Source organism: Neolamprologus brichardi, chromosome 14, assembly GCF_056152115.1.
Source record: "Neolamprologus brichardi isolate AB-2024 chromosome 14, ASM5615211v1, whole genome shotgun sequence".
In the NCBI taxonomy this organism is placed as follows: Eukaryota; Metazoa; Chordata; class Actinopteri; order Cichliformes; family Cichlidae; genus Neolamprologus; species Neolamprologus brichardi.
Window position 1 is genome coordinate 31,254,225 of NC_142117.1, and position 23,735 is coordinate 31,277,959.

The following is a 23,735-nucleotide window of genomic DNA, read 5'->3' on the forward strand; positions in this document are numbered from 1 at the left end:
TCTACTTCTCTTCCCTTCTTTGTCTGTCAATATTCCCCAGATGACAGGCCAGACTTCCTGATAGATCAGACTGAGTTGTTTTCATATGCAGCACAAAGTCCTCTTTACTTACTTTAAAGTGACACTCAAAAACAGGCACTCTGTTGCTGCTTCAGATGTATGATCACCTCAGGCTGAAATCTCTAATTACACAGATTCAGAGTCTGGATTTTAATTTGATTTACAAACTTAACTAATATTAATTAAGTCATCCCAGTGGAGAGCACAGGAGGAGAGGAAGTGATTGTAAACCTGTGGAATTTTGCCCCGAGTCACCGACCTTCTGCCAGGTTCACGTGTGCTCCATCAACCCGCAATTTGCTGTGATTGAGTCGACCTACACTGCTGCATGCAATCATACTGCCTTGGCCGTTCGCATGTCAGGCTTCTGACTCAGTAGCAACCGTCTTCCACACTGAGTGAGTAACTTTAGTAAACCATCAGAACCATGACAGCAATCACACACACAGAAAAACGTGCAGGAAAGCAAAATCTCACTGGGAGCATGTCACTGATTCTGCTCTCATGGATGAGGGGCTGCCCTTCTGTCCAAAAGGGGAGCAGCGCTTTGTTTTCTTTCAAAGTCTGAGATACCCCCCCTCCACGACCAGCCTGAAAGAGAGAGAACGCTGGAGCCTCAGCAGTCAGTAAGATCTGTGGTGTGGCCCCTCCTTTTCACTGGGCTGGGATAAACCAGGGAGTGTGGCGCCTCTGAGGTTAGCGGGCTGCCTCATCGAGACACCATCTCCATCATGAGCCTATTTTTATTCCATTTTCTCGCTTTCTCTTTTTTTCTTCTCTTCTACTCAAACCACTCTAGCTCTTTTTTCAGCCTTCCAGTTTTGTCTTTTTCCATCCATCTCGTTACCACAGCCTTCTACTCCTATGATGCTGACTTTCGTTTCAGTGTGCATGCATGACAGAGGAAAACAAAAAAAAGCCTACATTGCTTGATTTCTGGGTTTGATCCCAATATTCACTTGCTTTTCCCCTTTTCTTTCTTGCTGTATTTAATTTGCTCAGACACTTGCCAAGCCGGCTAGAGTTCCCTGTCACTGGTTTGGCAAAGTGCTTCAACCCTAATGCACAAAAGAAATTTATCTAGATATATCACTGTCTAGCTTCAACATCAGCACTGTAAACTAAAAAAAATGCCCACTGTCACATTTTTCACCATTAAAATGTCATTTTATCTAAACATAGAACCTCTAACACAGATTAGCACTGCACTCAAATACATAATTAGTATGCACGCTGCAGTCTTCCTCACTTTTGTCCAAGAAGAGACACTGGCTGAATCTATAGCCCATAGACTGGGTCAAAAATGAATGGGTTTGTTGGCGTTATAAAGCCCTAAATGTCATTATTGTACTTTGGCCATAAAGGATCACTGCGTTTAACCAGCTAATCCAACATGTTGAGGCAATTCACATGCAATGTGGTTATGCTGGTGAGTTAGCAGGGGGTCCCCAGCTTTCAGGAAAGCAGTTTACCATCATAAAGCAGCTGTCCCACATCAACAGTCCCTACAGACACAGACAGTGCCGTGTTTGTGCCATAAGCCATTCTATATGAGCGCATTGTGGCAACTCCTCCGGCATTTTTGAAAAGCCTGGCAACGGCAAGCTCACTGGGTGAAAAGCGTCTAGACTAGTCTTCTAAAGAGAGCCTCACACATTGGCAGTCCGGGTTAGTAGTAACACTGACACAAGGATATTGATGCACTTGTAAATAAAACCTTAATTAGGACTGGTTACCAACTCCAAACTCCAACAGTCTAACTACAGCAAGTTGTGTATGGAGTATGCAGGCGGAAATGGAGTCATGACCAGAATTATCAAAAACCCAAGCACATCAAAAGGTCTGGAACTATTAATAATTCTTTGGCACTTGAGGCAGTATTTTCCGTAAAGGCAACAGTATTATGGCTGCAAACAGCCGTAGCCAAATGAGCTCAATATCTTTAATATCTTTTAAAAAAAGGATATTCACACAAAGTTAGTGTGAGCCATCCTGGCACAGTTGAATTCATTTGAATAATTTACTTTGCAGAATGGCCTGAATATGAGGAAATGGTTGATCCATCAATCTAATCTGTCACTGAGCTTTAGAACGACATTGTTTCTTCTATGTTCTTTGTTTTTGTACATCTAATGAGCTTTAAAAGAAGAAAAAGCAACAGCAAACAAAGGTAGAGCGTTATATAATAAAGTCCTCTTTGGCGAGCCTGGAAAGCATTCAAGACCGTGAATAAGTTTAGTGCTGTATGAGCAAGCAGTTTCCTCTCTGTCATCCACAGAACACACCACTGTCACGGTGTTCATTTCCACTGGCTTCCTCCGGTACCCACATCTAAAGTTTCCCAGGCTTAAGCAGGAATTGGAAACTAACATACTGTCCAGTGTGAGCACAGTTCTGTGAGCGTATCATGCCAGTCTTTCCAGTCAGAGCACTCTGACGTCACGCCATTAATCCCTTTCACCATACCACCCAAGCCTCGGGGAGACCACATCAAATCCTGAACTCACTCTCCCTGAGAAGAAGAGTTTGTACCCCTGGGATTTCTTTAATGAGGCTTACAGTAGAACACACCAGTGCACCAGTAATGAACTTCACAGAAAGGGAAAGCACTAAGAGATGCCATTAAAGGAGAGGTCATATCAAAACTGGAGTTGTTTGCCGATTAGGAAAGCTGATTAAAGCTCCCCCAGCCCACAACCCAACGCAAAGTCACATTTACTTGACATCAGAACAATGTTTGAGAAGCTGCTGTGTCAGATAAAAGTTTTAATACAGTTCTTCTTTTGTTCTGGGCCTCCATTGTTTTCCATTAACTTTTGCATGGAATCAGAATAATTGAGCAGACTTTTGAAACTTGCTTGGGTTTTCATTCATGAATACAGTCTGGGTGAATTTTTATGCAGTGCAAACTAGTTAAATCAACCGGTGATACGAGGTTACACAACTCAAGGAAGCTCATTTTCATTCCATGCATAGATGGATGGGAAACAAAGACTGCATAGAACAACCAGAGAAATCTATTCAAATACCTCGAATTGCATAGTATGAAACTGTAAAGTGTCAGCACAAATTTAAACAATGTAGATTTATGGTTAAAGAGTAAAACAGTTCGATATGAGCCTGCAAAATGTAAAGACCTGTGACTGAGATGTTTACTCACTTCAAGGCAAAGACTGAACCACTTCACTGTTGTTTATAATAAATCAGCAAAGTTTTTTAGAAAGTGGGAATTTCAACAAAGGACTTGTGCAGGAGCTGCTCTTAAAGATGAGAGAAGGCTCTCAAGAGAATAACAAATGACTAAAACGGTTTACAAAGGCCTAGAAGTGTCAACACGAACTCTACAGACAGTGCCACAGCTAGACAAAATATCCACCGACACAGTATTTGAAAGTACTTTTTCTTTATGTACTCCAGTGATAATACTCCAAAAGGAGATCATTCTTCATGTGCCCTCAGGCAAAATCCAAGCCACACCATACAGACACTGAAAAACTGTGACTGAGAATATGAGAAGACAGAAACAGGATGCTGTAGAATATGTGAAATAAATATATATATTTAATTGTTTTTTAAGCTTCTTATTGTACACTGTAAGAAAAAATCCTAATACAAAAGTATTTTACTGTGTATTTTACAGTTTAGTTCTGTTCTTCTAGAATATCATGAAATTTACATAAATAGACTGTGATTTCACATTTCAAATGTAAATTAACGTAAAATCACTGTAAATGTAATAAAACATAATTTTCTTGTTTTTTAAATGTATTTGTCTGTACATATGCATATTTAGATTGTTAAAATACATTCACAAATGTATCATGATTTCACAAATATGTGTCTGTTATTTGAAAGATTGAACTGTTAAATTCAAATGCAATGCTATGGAAAAATATATAAAATGATTCTTATAAACTTTTTTTACATCAAATGATTATTATTATTATTATTGCTATTTAGGGCGATCGTGGCTCATGAGTTGGCAGTTCGCCTTGTAATCAGAAGGTTGCTGGTTCGAGCCCCGGCTCAGACAATCTCGGTCGTTATGTCCTTGGTCAAGACTCTTCACCTACTGGTGATGACCAGAGGGGCCGATGGTGCGATATGGCAGCCTCGCCTCAGTCAGTCCCAGTGCATGCAATCCATTATTATTTAAACCAACTGTTAACTGTATATTTAAGTATTATTATTCATATTGCCACATTCTTTGGCCTTGTTTATAGGTAATTTCATTGTTTAATCACATTAAAATGTTCCTAATTTAATGTTTAAAAGCACTTGGAAAAGGCAAAATCCCATGTAAACTTAGGGCAACAAACTGTATTGTCATTACTGAAAATACCCGTATTTTTATGAGAAAGTGATTTTCTGTTATTTTCTGGTATTATTTTGGCGCCCCAGCTGCGGGAATATTACTGTTTTTTTAAGATGTTTTTTCTAACAGTGTATTTGTTTGTGTGCGTGTGTGTGAATGTTAAAATGCCAAATAAAATCAATATATGTGGAGATTTTCTAAACCAACCTTGCTGAGCTGTACATTATATTATTTAAGAGGTTTTCAGTTTTTAATGTTCTCCTTTTATCATTTCTTTACTTTTGATGTTCTTGTGAAAGCTCATCAACATAAGTTACATAGAACTCTATATAGCTGTCTTCACTGTATAATGGCGCCAAAGTGAATGTTAGGATCATCACTTTTTGTTTTTGAATACGCTTCCATCATTAAGGATTTGTCCTGTCGTATAATAACATTAACAAGCCAATAAAGAATTAGGTCAACCGAGTTTCACATCCCGCTGGCCCTTCTGTATAGTTCTTCTGTGATTTAGGCATTTTGTGCAGTACATCCAAGCCAAATATAATTTCAGCCTGTGTGCTTTGGCTTCATCCTGACACACCTTTTTAAATCTGGGAACCTAGCAGCTAGTCTCGCGACTTAGCCTCTGCAGGCAAATTCTCTCTCATTTTTTTCTTTTTTTAGATCTTCTTACACTTCTTATTATGTCATTGAGTCACTTCTAACAAATGCAGATAAACTAAAAAGAGCAAATAATAATCTAAATTATCAACATGATAATCTTCTCCCTTATCTAAAGATTTTGTTCATGCTTTTGCAGATGCATTTTGTCAGAATGTGAAAAGAACACACTGGCACGTTTTTTCCTGCCTAGCACAAAGTCTCAGGATCTTTGCAAACACATCTGAGATATTAATTGGGTGCTTCACCCAGTAGAATAAAATGCTAATGAATTTCTCTGTCAAGCAGAGTCCTCAAACACCAAATTTCTATTTAAACAAATAGGATAAAGTTGTCATTAGTCAGTGAGACGCACGTATGCATCCATGTCTTGAATTCAAATAACAAGGCAAGAACAAGCTTTTAAAATATTTTCCCAAAATAGAGACCTGAAACAAATACATCCTGTTTGCTCAGACAGACGCCCATCATTCCAATGAAACACTCTCCCTCCTTCAGTGTTTACACTGTTGTCCTCAGTGTCCATGAAGGCTTTGTCCCATCTGAGATAAGAGATTTGTGACTTCTTCATCACAATTCTAAACAATGCGAGATAATGGCTGAATATTACCAACAGACTTTCCGCTTGTGGCAGCAAGGAGGCTGTAGATGTGGGCTGAACCTGTTTCTGGAGGGAAGTGTTTTGTAGGCTGATAGAAGAAGAAAAAAGAAGGACAAATTGAATCTAATCGCGCTGGCACTTCATTGAGTTCCCCCTTGTTATCAGAATGCAGGAGCGCCGGGAGGGAGACAGTAAAGGAAAGTCCCTGTCGTGAGACAAAAAACAGGGACAAAGTCGTCTGAGCAGAAATGAGGTTTGAAAGAGTGGGGGCCCTGTGAACTCTTCCCCATGTGTGTCCTTCATGACAGATGCAGAGGCCCAACCACTGACAACATGTGAGGATGGGGAGGTTGTGGAGGGCGAAACATGTTGAATAAACACATTCAGTCCCGTGCTACCCCCATGATTTCCCCTCCAAATGAAAACCTCAGTTGATATACAATATAGATTCATCTGATAGCTCCGTTTATACTATGTGTTTATACATCAGGATAAATGTACCTACTCTAGCCAAGGGATCGTGATGTTCTCTATCTCCAAACAAACATCCTTAGACTCTGCTACATGTTCCCCAGACCTCTAGGATATGTTGATAATGTTGTGAGATAGCTGAGACAGCGAGACAGCCCAAAGAGAAACAGTGATGAACTCTGGAAAAAAAAAGGACAGCCTAACTCTAAACAGAGGCCACTACCTTAAAAAAAACTGTTTTCACAAGCTGCAGAGTAGCTGAGCTTTCAAGGTTTCATGAGTTCACCTCTCCACAAATAATTTTCAGACCGTCCTCGCACGTAAATACTCCACTGCAGTTACAGCGGGAAAAACAGGAACTTTGGGATGATGATTTGCCCATGAAATCGATGGGGTTTCTTGTTTACGCTACTCTCCACCCACTCTTGTTTCCCAATATTGCCATGGTAACAAACCACCACTTGAGCTTCATATACACTTTTGCACGCACACTGCATGAGGTAAATCTGCACTTTTTCCCTCTCAGCGTCTGCTTTCTTTCTCACTCTTTGCTCCTTCCGACTTCCCCATTTGTTTCATTTTCCCCAGTTAGTTCTATTTTTCGCTCATTTTTTTAATTTTTTTATGCAGCATCAAAAAGCCCAAACTTTATACATAATTAATAGCCACAGATCATTAAATATATTTCAAAAGAGAGAGCCTAAATGGGCAGCTTGAGATTTCATTATTAAAATATTATATTATTTTAAAGCTTGAAATCATGTATAGTTAACAATTTTAAAGTCATTTGACTAAAAAGAACATATATATACATATATGCACACACATATACCAGAGACAAAATTACACACACATATTATATATATATATATATATATATATATATATATATATATATATATATATATATATATATACATATATATATATATATAATTTTGTCTCTGGTATGTCTCCCTCAAAGCTACTTTTTGTAGCCTGTGACAGAATTTGGCCCAGTCCCACAGCAGAAGTGGTGCCCTTCCCCCAAGCATTTTAGGAAAAACATTCACCATAGTTCTCTGTATGTGTGTCAGTGTGATGAATAAAGAACGGAAGCGGGGCAGAGGGTGACTTCACACTTAAACAGCCTGTTTACAAGTCATTTACAGAATGGCAGGAGGGGGGGAGAGTCTCAAAGGAGTTTTACCCCCAAAATTGAAAAAGCCGCCTTTTAGAAATACACAATCAGAAAAAAACACAACACAGCAAAAAGCTTTATCTGCAAATCTAGTAATGGTGAAACGTGAAAAGACTACAGAAAAACAGAGAAAAATAAGCAGAAGAGCTGAACTGGTTACACTATTGGAAAATTTAGCAAAGGTGGAACAACAAACGATTACTGTACACGAGCAGATTTCCATGCAGTTCCTTTTATACTGCAGGAGACAATCTTTGAAAGATGACTCCATGGTATTAAGAATGAAAACTGCAAAGAAACCACTAAGCTTGTTATATTGCAGAATTAGTATGCTCGAGGTAAAAAAGCAAAAGGGAAGCCCATAAATAAAAAATGGAGCAGTAGCAGTGACGACGGGAATGGTGACAGGGGAAGAGCACTGACTGAAGCTGGCTAAGATTTAAAGGCAGAAAGGATGCCTGATTATTTTCTCTTTTTCCCATGCACAGTCATGAATACACTCAGTACATAATTGCTCACAAAAATGTCTCTGCCAAAGCATTATGACAGTGCATTAAATGTCTGCATCTCAGCCTCAAACGCTTAAATCACACATAGTAGCATAAATGAAATGACGGCAGCTTGCACATGGGTTCAGTTACAATGTTTAAACTCAGTCTTCCTGTAATATTTTAACTTCTCTCAGGCAAACTGATGAAGGACATTTCCAATACAGTACCCTGAACTTCTGTGAGCATTACAGTATCCTCACACTTGTTTGCACTCTCATTATGTATGCATCAAGTACATTTCCCAAGAGTTTTTACATTACAGCAAAACACAGGAGCATTGCTGCATGAGAGTACTGCATATGCTTCTGTGCAATAAGTAAGGAATCCTATATCGTCACAGGCTTATCAAACATTCTGTTTACTTTGGAGACCACAAATCTATCTGGATCCACCCCAGGAGACTTTTGAATTGTCAGCTTTAAACATCACTCAGCTGCTTCCCCCAGGTTGAAAACAGTATTTATTTTTAATCAAAGCCTTTGTTATAACAGCAATGATGAAACTGCATGTGTCCTGCATTCTGAGCGTTGGCTGATCTGTCATGAGAATCGATGATCACAACTTTAGCGCTGCAGGGTAGTAACTGAAAGTGTGACAGCTGTGTTCCTGATGAACTGAGAAAATGTCAGCAAAAATGTGACTCGAGCAATTCACTCCTCCTTCCTCAATTAACTAAACACCCGCGAGCAATGACCAGCAGGAGAACGTTTTGGTTGTACTGGAAAACGATTAATGGGACATATGAAGAAATAAACTACCCAGTCCAGAGCAGATCTTTAGATGAATAGTGTTATCCCAGCATGGCATGACATCACATACAAATGGCAAATTGCTACATTAATCACGATATCCGCTGTCTGGGCTAATCAGGGCCTGTAAGCAATAAGTTGTTGATGGTAAAAATTGGCAGCAGGTGATACTGTAGTTCACTCCGGGCATCAAACCAAAGATCTGCACCGGTTTGCAAACCAAGATCGTTCACATCTGCACACCCCAGAGTCCTTTTCAGTGAGATTGCATGCAAGTATCACTGCCTGCCACATGAAAGTGAGGATGTACTCTAGCCACTCTACAACCATCACGTAAAAACGTGTTTTGTTCTTATCACAGTTGCACTAGGGGATTTGACAAAGGAGCAACAAATGCTTAGAGATGTTACAGAAAACTGTGGGCTCATGAAAGAAATGTCAGAGTGAGATTAGAGGTTTTTGTTGCAACTAAAATCTGCTGAAGCGTATCGTGTATGATTTCCATCGATCTTCTATAAAGACATCGCCAGGTTTGACTGGATGCAGCTTCTTAAACCAGATGCCTGGATGCCTTCAGCCTTGGCAGTGATGCATTGACTTGCTGAAATTATCGACAACTTGTTTCTCCATTATGCTGGCTATTCCACCATCTGCATTTATTTCAGTCCCGAGCTGACTTCTCAGACGCAGTGAGGCTGCAGACAATACACACTTTTTCTGGGTACTTAACCATGGAGTATTTTTTTAGGACATCCTCTGAGGGTGAGCAGCTTTTCCAGCAAGGCTGAAAGACTGACTGTGTATAGTGTGCTTAAGCCATTCTCATTTAAACACAAAAATGTAAGGTACTTTTCACTTCACATTCCACAGTGCTGAAACTCAGCATGGTTTTGCCCCAGTTGGATCTGACTGGCTGCATTTCCAGCATTCAGCCAGCACTGGAAGAGGAGGGTGGTGCTCAGTGTTGATGTGCATTGTTCCAGTTTCACCATGGATTGCCAAATCCATGTCAGCTCATATCAGCTCCATCAGTTTCTTTCGCCCACGTCGATGTTTTGGATCCCATAAGATTCATTTGTGATGCAGCCTGGGAGGAACCCAGGCCACTGATTAGAGAATTTCTTCCACTGTCGAACCTTGTCTACACCGATACATGCACATAGACACACACCCACCCCTTTCCTGGCTTTTTGTTCGTCTGCTATGATACCACATCACACATCTTGAATCCTGCAACCAGCTCTGCCTAATTACAGCAGACGGTCCCACTGCTCCCTTTGCTCCATGCAGGCTCCCCGCAGCACCAGGCTATACACAACAATCAAAACAAAGATCTGGCCTTTCAACACAGCAGCTAAAAGAAGCAGCACCCAACTCACAACATAAATTCTGCAGCACCAGAATCAAATTAGCCTTCCTAAGGAGGTACGCAACCCCGCGGTAATTAGCTCCCCCGCTAAATCTTTAAATCACCTAGTACTCAGGAAATCTATGTTAGGCTCAGCAGTTGTCTCATTACAACTAATCTACAGGGTGGACGCATTTCTATACAATAAAAATGGCACAACAGATGTCCTCCCTTACAACACAAGTGGCATTTCTGATAGATGTGGTCAAAGCATCAAGATATGCAAACAGCACTGTGAGGTTGGACCACCATGCAGCATCAGTACACACAGATTGGGAGTCTGGTTTTAGCAGGCCAGGGTGCCTTTCTGTCTGAAGCCAAGACAGACAATGTGGGTAAACCACAATGTAAAAGTGGAGCGTCTCTCCACACAAACCTCCTTTTCCGTGTGGTTTGTCATTCTCTTTCTCTTGCTCTGTCTTACAAGGCTTAAAAAAACAACAGCTCAGTGGAACTGGGCTGAGTACAAGAAATAACAAATTCTTTGATCCTGAAAAGTTTTCTGTTTCCGCTCTACTCATCTATTATTACTGGGTATTGTATGAATATGTAAGACGTCTAGTGATAGTATTAACAATATATTACTTTGACAATTAGATAAAATTACAAGCATCCATCCATCCATCTTCATCTGCTTTATCCAAGGCCGGGTCGCAGGGGCAGCAGCCTAAGCAGAGAAGCCCAGACCTCCCTCTCCCCAGCCACCTCCTCCAGCTTATCCGGGGGAACACCAAGGCGTTCCCAGGCCAGCCGAGAGATATAATCTCTCCAGCATGTGCTGGGTCTGCCCCGCGGCCTCCTCCCGGTGGGACATGCCCGGAACACCTCACCCAGGAGGCGCCCAGGAGGCATCCTTGTCAGATGCCCGAACCACCTCAGCTGACTCCTTTCGATGTGGAGGAGCAGCGGCTCTACTCTGAGCCCCTCCCGGATGGCCGAACTTCTCACCCTATCTCTAAGGGAGAGGCCAGCCACCCTTCGGAGGAAGCTCATTTCCGCCGCTTGTATCCGCGATCTCGTTCTTTCGGTCACTACCCACAGCTCGTGGCCATTGGTGAGGGTAGGGACGTAGATCGACCGGTAAATCCAGAGCTTCGCTTTTACACTCAGCTCCCTCTTCACCACGACTGACCGGTGCAGCGTCCGCATCACTGCAACCGCAGCCCCAATCCGTCTGTCGATCTCCGGCTCCCTTCTCCCATCACTCGCGAACAAGACCCCGAGATACTTGAACTCCTCCACTTGGGGCAGGAACTCAATTACAAGCATTTAAAGTAAAAAATGATTTCTTAGCTGGCAAAAGTAAAATAAACTGTGCAAAATGTCACATTTCAGGTAGAAATCACTATGTATTCAGTCAGTTTTCATAATGTCCTGAATGATCATTATCTGAAAAACATTCTGTTTTTACAGTGCTAACAGTGTCAACACAGGTTCCACACAGATTACCTATTTTTTGCCACCTGAATTTCCTGAAACACTATCCTACATCCACTATTTCTCACTTGGGCAACTTACGTATTGCCTGATCTCTGTTCATACATTTTTCCAGCCTCAATCAGACATGGTTGTAAAGCAAACTGATTGGACTAAGAGCAGGCATACTCCCTGCACTGAATGCGCCACTCCTTCCATGACTTTTTGGGCTCAGTAACATTCTTCTCAATCGTTATTTCAACTGGCAGTCAGTGCAGCAGAAAGGCTGGAGCAAAAAAGGGGGCTGAGGTTGCTGGCAGACAAAAGCGATGCATTCTTTGTAACAGTTAACTTCTGGATTTAGAGACATTGCTCAGCGGTTAAGATATTTTAGGGCTGTGTATATATAGTATATGCATGCATGTCGTGAATGAAAAATACAACATGTTGGCAGCTGCTTTCTTTCATTACAACACATGACCCTCATCATCCTGCCAAAATTGATTTGTGGCTGTTTGTATAGAATGTAGTCTTCTGATTACTGCTTTTTGTTACCTGGCAAACTGTCACTCAGTGTCTACTTTCCGGTCTGGTGGCTTTTGATGGACAGCAGGGGACTGGATGGATGATTTAGCACAGATTTGCTTTGGAACAGTGTGAATATCGCAAGCAGATGATGCTTCCTGATGCCCAGCTTGTATAGCGATGCCAACTGCCTTGCACATGTGCAGGGGGACCACGGACTGTGAGAACAGAAGGCCTGGCAGCCGTTAGCACAGTCAGCCTCGAGGTCTACCCCCCTTCCCACTCATTCGTCTCAAAAGAGACGAATGGCAAAGTGAATAATCGTCTCTATTTACAAAGGTTAAACAAAAGTCTTCCTCTTGTGCCTGAATACAACACTGTAACAACGTGGCCGTGTGGACACCCTTAAAGGCCACACACCTGCAGTCTGACTTCACTCTGTTGATAATTTCCAACCATTCTTTCTTGAACGATCCAACCAGATAAGCCTGGGTCTGCTCAGACCGAGACCTACGAAGCTGCCTGTTTGTGTCACTCCAGGGGTGCTCAAGCATCCCCAGGCAAGCAGATGTGCTGCTCTCACCTGCTCTGATCCACATGTCACCACTCCACAGGGAAACAAGGGGAAGGGAAGAGGTGTAATTAGATCACAAAGAGGACACACAAGTGTGGGAAAGGGAGAAAGGAAGAGATAAGAAGTCTGATCATGGCAGAAAGAACAAGGACAGAGACAAACACTGAGACTCAGACAGGAAGGGTGATATCCCACTCCTCAGAGTCCGAGGATAGATGTTAGAAAAGGGATCAACAGCTGAATCCAGCTGCTGAGAATGAGCTTTGTTACAGCTGCCAGAGGCCGAGTGTCCCTCTGGAGACTCTCGGCTGTTTTCTTTGCGTCTCTCGCGCTCTCTACTTTCACTGTGCTCACACAGTCTTTCGCAGAAACTTGGAAGCAGTGCTGAGAGGTCTGTCTCACCTGCAGCAGACAGTCTGGGTGACAGACTGTACTAATGAAATTTTGTGTCCCACAAGGGGGATATATAAGCCCATCTTCCTTCCTTGCCAGATGTGGGCAGGAAACCCCTCCAGTGAACTTTCATACCTCACAACTTCTGCTTTACAGCCAGCACTCCATGTGGTTGCATCACAGCACTGAGGTCTTGTAAACACTGCATACTCTTACCACTCAGCACTCACATAATGGACAGCAACCAGCAACAAATTTGGACTGTGTTTTGAAAAATATCACTGGCTGCTGCCCGTTTGTTTGGACATTAGACATTTGGGAAACCATGATATATTATGATGGGCATATTTCCCTGCGTTTAAAATGAAAATTTCTCCTAATAATTATTAATAGTTATGAATAAATGATAAATTCAATCTTTGCAGCTCTACAGTATAGTTAAATGCAGTAGTTGCACTTTAATCCCTAAATGCAGGGTTCCTTTCATGTTGTTTCACAGTTCGATGTGCGCACACCCACAGCTTTGGTTTTACACTAATGAACAGTATTTCCTCCCAGCTTCTGTATTCAACCATATAACATTAAATTTTCACCACAACCTTCTCCTCTTCCTGTGCTGTTGGACAGAAAGAGGCGGCAGATTTGATGATGGACGGCTAAGCACAATAAAATGCGTTCAGCTGTCTCGAGGAGAGCAACTTTGACCTGAACACCCACACTCTATCCAGATGTACATCAGTGTTTATGTTCGCTTCATTGCCCCTGCTAGGCCCAGGAGTAAGTGTTCGAGGAAGTATTACATTCACGAACACATTAAGTAGCACATCCAGTTTCCTGCAATTTTACCATTCCCTGAAAATACTGTTATACCACAGAGCCACAATGAAGCTCGGTAGTTAGTAGGAGGAAAAAGAAACAGAAAAGGGAGACCAAAAACAGAGTCAGCTTGCCTCAAGCTAAACCAGTCTCAGAGGAAGAAAAAGCCAGTCTGGTATTAAAACAGACAAGTGAGTATTTCGCTTGACAAAAACCATCTCCAGGAAAATGTCTGGTGAAAATTGATTACATGGTTTGTATACCAAAATATCCATCTGAAACTGGCAGTTCCCCTCATTTTCATAGTTTACCTCACTTATTTTCAAAATGCTGCAGTGTCATTTGAATGTTTTTGGAAGAGCTTTAGTTGACAAGGTAGTTGGTATGAAAAATGTGTGATTGAGCAGGTGTCACGTTCAGTCACCAAATTATTACATTTTGCATTTTCGTTTTGTAAAGTTCAGTTCGGGTGAAATTCAAAATGAGCCATTTTTATGTTTCAATTTTTATGGGTTGAAAATGTGGTCGCCGTTCAGCGGTAGCTGCTGAAACAGTGAGAGGAGAAACTTTTTATGGAGAAGGAAAGAGCTGCAATTTCAAAATACGAAATACTGAGGTTCATGTGCCACTTGCATTAGCCAACTTCATAGATTTACTGTCAGATATTAAATTTTCATTCAGTTTTTAATATGAAGTCAAAAGTATGCTATACTGAAAAGACTATAAAAAGCAAGGTCTAATTCATCAATGTAGGCTTTCCAGGGAGAAACCTAAACCAAAAGCACCAAATCCACAATTTATCACTGAATACCTGAGTCTTCACTACACAACAAAGCATTTATTTAACAGCTAATAAAGAGCTGAGGACACTGTTATTAGAACCTGCTTAGTCATTAGAAGGTAGGTGGTCATTGTAGTAGAAAGAATACTGCGTAAACTGTGAGTGTGAGAGAAACACTAGAAAGAAGCTCAGTCATTCATACGTTTTCTCGAGGGGAATTATGGGTATTTTTCCCTCACAGAGTGGTTTCTTTTATGTTGCCAGGAATGGAGTACAGATTCATAGTGCCACTTCACTGAGGTACCCCTTTCAACTAGGTTTTCTTTAAAGCATTCAATGTGAAATAATAGATATGTTTGAATGCTGCTTTGTGTGGTATCTAAAATTTAAAAAAAAGGCTCATAGTATGTCTGCCCACGAGAAATCATAGGCAAAGTATAATACTCATAGATTCATGTTTTTTGAAGGAAAGAGATTTTAAGAAACGGAAGCAAATTAGGCACCAAAAGAGCAGATAAATGCAAAAGTTTGAATACAGCTTCAAGAAAGAAATGGTCCTTCTATCACAGAAAGCAGCCTTCGTCTCAGGTTGCTAAGGGGTTTGCAACAATAAAAGCGGTCCATTCAGTCATGAACGTGGGGGAGGTGGCTTTAAAAATTAGTTTTGGCCTATCTTCACACCTAGGTAATGAGAAATGAAGTGAGATCAGATAAGAATTTAGCGTCTGCCGGACAAGCAGACAGACAAGGAAGCCCCCCTGCTTATGTCACCTCCGCTACTCATGCAAGCGCTTGTCAGGGTTCATTTCCCCCTCAGCTGCTCGGAGACCCCCTCTCGCCTTTCTGCTGGAGCCAGAACAACCCGAAAACAGACAGAGGGGCAATTCTTAGCAGAGACCCTCCAAATGAGCCAAAAGCCGCAATGATATGAGGCGTAAATTATTCCCCAGTGCAGGATTGTGACACAATCAACTGAAAACTTTCATTACTTATTACATATGTAAAAGCCAAGACAACCATGTGCCTCATTATGTTTAACAACAACTTATATTACTTATATTATATTCTTCTTCCTCAATCAAAAGCCTCTGATTAACAGATGTGATAAAATGACGCAGAAGTAATAACTTTTTTCGTCTTATTACTTTCTTATTATTCAACAAGGACTTCACACATTTGCATTAAAAAAATACACTTGGACAATGAAATGCAACAGTTCCTCTTGAGTGGATGTATGCTTGCAATCTGGAACGGAGATATAAAATGAGGCAAGAGAGCATAATTTATAAAATGAAGTATGGACTGTAGAAAATTGCGTTGGTATTGTGGTTCCGGATATGGATTCGGATATGTGTTGTAGAGTTATATTGAACCTCGACAACATCCAGAAAACTTGTAAATTGGACACAGTTGGAAAACTAATAAAGGAGAATGGAATTAGTAACACCTCATGAAACACATTCCATAATGCAGCTCATAGTTTTCAAGTGCTGTTTTTCATGTCGAATTTGATTTCCCCTCTCCAGGGTGACCTATTTTCTTTGCAGCAGATTTCATATATTGAATTACAAGAGTGATGCCTGTTAATAGGATTAAGCCCTTATTTTTTATTTATCTTTTCCCCCACACACACACATCTAATTATAAAGTCATCTGTAAAAGCCTCTGATGTATAGTGAAAGTGACAAAACATAATCACGCCACATGAGAATAGCCCTGAAACACCCACAGATGGGAAGAGGAGAGCGAAAAGGTAACGTGATAATCATAATGTCCATACTATAGGTTTTTTTGGGGGGGTGGCTTTGTCTGTGAAAGATGGGTACACTGAGAATTTTATCTACAAAGAGAAAAGGCAGTCATCAGATGTCTTGCTGAGATGTTTGGATGTAGAACTGGCACCCTAAGTAAGAGCAGTCTGTTCTCACATGGGCCGCCAAACACACGTCTACAACAACCAGTGAAGCCCAAGAGAGGCCAGAGAGCAGAGGCTTTGAAGAACTACTTCATACTTGGACTCAGTAGGACCCACAGATCAAGCATGTCATACTCTTAGGAACTGTCTGAGGGCAGGTAGTAAGCAGCCAATGCAGAGTAAAGACAAAACGCTGAAAATCGCTGGTTCGAAAGAAAACATGAAATCGTTTTTTCCTTAAACTTTTTTAATCAAACATGAACTCCAGCTCACACTGGAAACAGTGATCTTAGAGTTTCACAGTCCAAAACATAAATTTTTTAATTATTCTTTGGTCGACTTTCCAATTTTCAAAATCAATTTCAGAACATTCCCCTTTCTCATTACACTTGCGGTCTTTTTGATTTATAAACTACCCACAAGAAGTCCTTGTAGCGCTTTAACTACGTTTAAGTGTCACAGTATGACATTGTGTCTCCTTTCACCCCTCCCTCATCCACAGCAAAATCCTGGGCCAAGATCTCATCTGCTAGGCCGTCCATCTGGGCTGCACTCTATTTCCAACTCCTTGATCCATGCAGTACTGCTGTACACACTTGCAAAACAGAATCTCTATACTCGTAAAAAGAAACTCCAGCTTGCTGATGTGAGAAATGGCTTGAATGACACCTGATGTGCGTCATTTTCTCTTTGTAATTGCTGTCTTTTTTATTAATAAATGACTAGTGGAAATTATTTTTTACCAGAAAAAAACACTTTCCATGGGGTGCTCTAATTTGACTGAACTTTAATTCATCTTGTCGCTTATGGCCCTTTTTTTCTCACGCTCAACAACCCTAATTAAAGTGCCTTTTGAGACTGAAGTGACATCTATTTCTTTGGATAAAGCCCTGAATTTGTCTCTGTCTGTGAATATGTGAAAAACTCCTTTGTGGCTCGGCTGACGGAGGACTTTGCACTGCCTCTGTTACCCTGGAAACCTTTTGAGAGGTGAAGGAGAGGACAGCCAAGGAGCAGATCACGTTGGCCTAAATTTGCAGGTAAATCCTCACTAAGGCAGTCCAATTTAAACAGCTTTAGCATTAAATAATAACCCTCGATGAGGAAAAAAGGAGTTACTCTGACAAACTTCTATTTTATTTATCTAATAACTTTCCATTTGTCGCTCTCCACAGTTGCACCAAAGTCCAATGCAGACATCTTACATAAGCAAAGTGTTAAAGCATGAGAGTGTTGATCAAATCAATCAATTCATAAACTTTTACTGAATTAAAACGTTAAAAAATCCTACCTCGAGAATGCAGGTCCCCGGTGCTGTGTTCTCCTCGACAGACACGTTGTAGAAGTTTCTCTCAAAAACAGGCTCGTTGTCATTTATATCCTGAAGAAAGATGTTTACAACTGCAGTGGATGAAAGAGATGGCTTTCCTCCATCAGTGGCCACCACAGTTATACTGGGACTAGGGTTCTTTTCATAATCCAGCTGGGAGAGAGTGGTAATAATGCCAGTAATGGAGTCTATACTGAACCAGCTGTAATAAGCACTTCCATCTTGTAGGATGCTGTAGCTTATGTCCCCATTTGGCCCCTGGTCTTTATCTCTAGCTGTTACCTGTAACACAAAGCTACCTGGAAACACCACTTCAGGAATGACCTGCCTGTACACTGGTTGGTCAAAGAGAGGAGGATTGTCATTGATGTCAATCACTTGGATAGTGAAGGAGGATTCAGCCCTGAGCGGAGGCATGCCGGAATCTGTCGCCATCACCCTCAGCTCATAGGTGTCTCTTTCCTCGCGGTCCAGAATCTGATCCACACAAATCAAATAGATTATGCTATCCTTAGTGGTCAGGGCAAACTTTCCATCACCTCCCTCTAGGGACACATTGACATTAGCATACTCTCCGTAGTCTGGGTCAGTGACTGAGATGCGGGCTACGTACTGGCCTGGCTGTGCCCCTTCTGAGATTCTGGGAGATCCGTCCTCACTGAGAAAGATGATGGTCATTGTAGGCTGGTTGTCATTGTAGTCTCTGACATGAATGGTGACAAAGGCATTGGTCACTTCTGGGTGAGTTGCGTTGTCTTGCGCCTGGACCACCAGCTCGTGGACCCTCCTCATCTCGAAGTCCAGTGGTTTGTTGAGGGTGATGATGCCAGTGCGAGAATCTATGACAAAGTAGCGATCTGGGTCGCTTTGTCTCCTGTTAATTTCATATAGCACCATCCCATTATCGCCCTCATCAACATCTGTGGCAAACACCTGCAGGATGTTACTTCCTGGTTGAAGGTTCTCAGATATTATAGCATGGTAGCGGCTCTGGTTAAAAACAGGAGCGTTGTCATTAATATCTTGCACAGTAATATCTAACGTTATCTGATCAGTTCTTTTGGGGGACCCGCCATCAAAAGCCTCCAAAGATAAAGTATAGGTGGATCTTTTCTCTCTGTCTAGAATGGTATTGACCACCAAATCCAGATAGAGAACTTCATTGCTTCCTCTCCTGGTTTCCAAGGTGAACGCCTGGCCAACATTTCCGTCCTTGATAAGGTAACCCTGTGTCGTAAGCTGCCCTTTATCACTATCAACAGCTGGCTCGAGAGGAAACCTAGTGCCGATAGCTGTCTGTTCAGGGATTTTAAAAGTGGCTTGCTTTCTGGGGAACTTTGGAGCGTGGTCATTTATATCATTCACCTTGATGGTCACCTCTACTGTCACACCTGTCATGGTGACTGCAATGAAGTTGTACCTATCCCTTAATTCTCTATCCAGAACTTTGGCAGTTTTAATAATGCCTGTGCTTTCATCTATATCCAAATCACTCCCTACTCCTGTGCCCTCATGGTCTGAAATGAAGTACAAGGATGCTGTTACGCCAGGGGGGAGTCCTGCACTGATGTCACCTACAATTGTACCTGCTGGTTGCTCCTCATCTAGCTGTAGCTCAAGGGTTCCCAAGACCACAGGTGAGTGGACTGCTATAAGCTCCAAGACCACATATACCATTAGCACTATCCTTTGGCTCCACAAACCCTCACGATGCAAAGAATCCATTACAGACTTCCCAAAACCCTTGGCAGCAGTCTTCATTTTGGCCCCTTCGTTTTAAACCTAGAGACACACAGAGAGGAAAGGCTGAGCAATATCAAAATATTATTTAAAAAAAGGTTAGAACAGCAGAAACTAAGTAAAAGTGTAATATTTTTATAGTAAAGTAGTTTAAGACACCTAGGTAGCCTACATGCCTTAAACACTTTCCCATATGTTTTATTGACTTTGCTCCTACCCACACTAAATACAACTGGCCAAGCACATAACATTTTCCTTCACTTCTTTTTCACCTAATAAGTCGACACCTTGTTTCTCCCATATACCAGAGAGCTCCCCTTTGCTAAAGAAACATCAAAGCCACAGGCCACAGCATACCACTTCAGACAGGGAGTCTTTAGCTGTTGCTCTGCAGCTTTAATTAAAAGGGTGCGAGAATCAGTTTTGCCAGGCTACCCCGTGTGTTTGCCATAGCTGTTCGTCTTTGTATAAGTCTGGGAGGTGAAGTCCTGGATTTAATATTTACCACCACATTTATCTTTCGTGGAATGCGGAATTTTAAAACAATCCCCCCAAGAACCCTTTCAAATAACTCTCCTTAGGCAAACATATTGAGTTTATGAGAGGTAAGAGTGTGAGTGTTAAATCAAGGGGAAAAAATATTGAAACACTGATATTTAAAAGCAGCAAGGGTATTAGGATTTCTTGCATAAACAATAGGCACACTCTGGCAAAGGATCCACACCACTGCAGAGGAAATGTAATTGAGACTGAGAGACACTGTGGAGCAATGTGGAAATGTTTCAACAAGACTGTCACCATCTGCAGAATAATCCAAAACCACCAAGTGTCTGGCTCAAAGAAAATTATTGTGTCGTTTTCATTACATAAAAAGACAGGCTTCCAATTGTCTGTGGTTCTGTGTAATAGGTCTAATTCATAATGACTTTAATTTCCTGGTTAAGTACATTTTGCTTTAATTTAAAGAAAATATATACAGAAGTGCATCAATATTTGAAGGGCTGGCTCTCTGTAAAAAGCTCTTTAAGGCTCCCCCCAGTGGATTAATTGATACCTGCAAGGAAACATTCAAAGACATCTGTGCATCTGTGTGTGAGCATGTGTCTGTGTGTGTGTGTGTGTGTGTGTGGACTAAATGCCTTCCTGAATGCTGTGTGGTGATCTGTCTTAGCCACAGTGGTAACAGTGTATTTGAGTGACAGAGCAGTACTGCAGAATTGAAGGGCTCCATGCAGTCTACCTCTTTCCCTTTTTCTGGCTCTGCAGCATTGTAATTGAGGTCTGCTGGAAGTTGGCCATGAGCACACAAGATTCCAGGGCTAATTTCAGTCTGCCGTGATTCAGAGCCCACAACACTGAAGATGCTAACCTTTAACGTCATAAATTGCTTTGAATTTAGTGTGAGTAGCGAGAAACCTTGTATCACATCTTGTTTTGAAATATGGCATGAGAATGTGTCCTGTTTGCATCTGCTGTGTTACCGGTCCAAGATGATTCAACGGTTTAGGCATAAAAAGGAATTCTGAGCCAATTTGCTCCATTAATCTCTAATTCTTATTGCTTTCACAGAGACCATAATAATTGCAAATGACAAAACCATAAAAGGCGAGCGCTACAAATTCACCATTACATAGTACAGTTTGGGTTGTTTTCTGAGTGCTGTTCTTGGCAAAAAACATAAGCACATCCATGACAGGCTGAAAATCTTGACAGCACTTGAACTTTAAAGCCTCAGTACTGATTTACTTTACTAAAACACTGGGGATGAACTTTTACAAAGCTCCCTCCAGTGCACAAAGGATAGCTTTTCAAGGCCAGACTCCCTGACCAAATACCACAACTGAAATAATGCAGTTTCTGGTTGAGCTACAGTGGAGGACCTCTGCAGAGCAGCGCAGCCTAATGGATATAACATACACACAGTTGGGTAAGCTAATTGAACAATACCAGGTAAAGCAGGGCACGTGGTTTCAAAAGATTCAGCGTGAGATTAAAGAGAAATCTATGCAGACTAAAGCTAAGATGTTAGCCTAATATATAATTGCTGTTGCCCACCCACGCAGGTATCACTGAGTTTCATACCTGTTCCTAAATAGCCAGTGAGAAGTCACATGTGTCAAGCTTTGGGAAAGAAAACTCTTCAAAGAGGCTGCTGATGGTTAAAAGCTGTTGCATTAAGTAAGCCAATCCGATTGTGGTTTGGATTCAAGCATTTTTCTTGCATAATTGTCCTAGAACGTGACTCTCTTCTTCTGGTAGTTAAATACTGTTAATGGCTTTTGCAAAGATGACGCAACCGCTGGTGGATTAATCCCATGTTCTCTGAACAAAGACACTAAAATGTTTACTTTGCACGAGCTTCACTATTGTTTTTTCCTCTAAAACTGGCATGTGCGTGTAATATATCACGCACACCTCAGTGTTAGCTGAAACTGTAGCATTGACCCAGTTTCTTTTGAATCCTTTAAACCAAGTCGAACGACCGAATCGGTGGTTCGTGGGATTTACATACAGAATGAAAATCTCTGTTGGAATAAACTAGATATCATTGTGAACACTTTGGTAGCATGACTGAAATCTGCATCAAAATCCCTGGCAGCCTTGAATGCTGGGAACATCAGGGCAGCACTTTTTCCCCTCCACTGTAGTCTAAATCGTGTTTGGCAAAATGTATTGGATATTAACGTCTAATAGCTGAAAATACTTGGGCTTATTTATATCTGGCTTTACAGTTTTAGGTGAAGTATGAGGTCTATTTGTCTTTCTCTGCTGCTATGAAGACAAGTAGGCCTTTGGTTTGGCAACTACTACAACAAACAGTATCTAAACAAACACTACTGCTGCCTCCCTCCATGAGCCATAACCAACATTACATAGAAGAATGCCAACACTCTCATGAAAATATAATTCTTAGCAATGCAAAGTAAAAGACACTTTAAAAAAAAAAGGAGAATTAAAACGGTGGATCTACCACAGATCATCCTGCCAAGTCATATCATTTCATCTGAGAATTTATACATATGTTTTGAATAGAGAATGCCACTAACTGAACAACTGTCAAACATTGGCCTCAAGCAAATGTCTTAATCACAGACAACATCGGAGATAGCTTCTTGTGAGTAAATAATGTGCTGTCTTGATATAACTGGAAATACATTATTGGTTAAAAATCGCCCTCCGTCAAACAAAAGTTTAGCAAATTACCCCCAAAATAAAGCAGGCTACTACTTCATTAACACAACCAAAAACCCTATGTAACACTAAAAAGCCAAGAGGGCTATAGTGACAGACTGCGTAAAATGAGCTTCTAATTCCATGTCATGAGTCTAGTTACTCACAGAAAACGTCTGTGGTTTCAAGAACACGCCAGCCTGCTTGGGGCTCGATGGAGCCATAATGGAAACCACAGACAGAAATGCAGATTGACTGGACATGAGGATGGCAGGCTTAGCTCAAAGCAAACTACAATGCTCTGAATGTTTGCCAGACTAAGTGCCACATTTCTGTACCCTGCATTACTCTTTGATACTTCAGTCGTTGGGCATGTAGTCTTAAAAAGCCCTTGAAAAATCATCACAGGCCCTTCCTGACAATAACAAACATCACATTGGGAAAGCCCACAAGCTACATTTTTTTCACTGTGAACCCTTCAGTTCAAGGTTCTGAGGGTCCGTGACAAAAGGGATCATCTCTTTCCCACAACAAGAGCAGCATGGGTTGGTGCAGCTGTTTGTGTAAGATATTCAGGATAAAAAACACACACACCTAATATCTTTGAAGATGACACTGCCTGACATTGCACTGGCAGTGCTAGTGATTGCATCATTAAAAACAGATGTGTATCGTGTTACAGTAGCAAGGGTGCAAGGAGCAGCAACAGTACTACAAACTAAGGTAAAAGTTTTCCTGACACACATTTTCTGATTATAAAAAGAGCAGGTCTCATTGGGAGTTTTTAAATCTGGGGGTGTCCAGATTGACATTCTTGCTTTTGCATTGATGCAACTTTTTTTTTTTTAAATGACAGGGACTGGTCATAAATGTTGAAATGAACTTTGGAGGCGACAGCTTTCTGGCAAAATGCCCTCAGACGCAATAGCTGATTTACACTCAGCTTGTTTGAGTGATGATTGAACTGCAAAAAGATGAGCAAAACCACAGTAGGGCAATTTTCAGAATGTGCAAGGCAGTGAGAAACTTTATGGTTAGATTGCATGAAACATATCATGTGCTTTTCTATTCTTTTT

General features: G+C 41.3%; 1 protein-coding gene across 1 annotated transcript in view; it reads right to left on the reverse strand.

Annotated features, from left to right (window-relative positions):
- The window catches only part of LOC102790291 (protocadherin-16-like), a 77,548-nt gene that overhangs the window by 52,280 nt on the left and 1,533 nt on the right, over positions 1–23,735 (reverse strand). The window contains exon 2 of the mRNA XM_035910267.2: positions 17,710–19,530. Coding sequence (XP_035766160.2) covers positions 17,710–19,509 — 1,800 coding nt within the window. The 5' untranslated portion in view covers positions 19,510–19,530. The remainder of the gene's footprint in view (positions 1–17,709; positions 19,531–23,735) is intronic.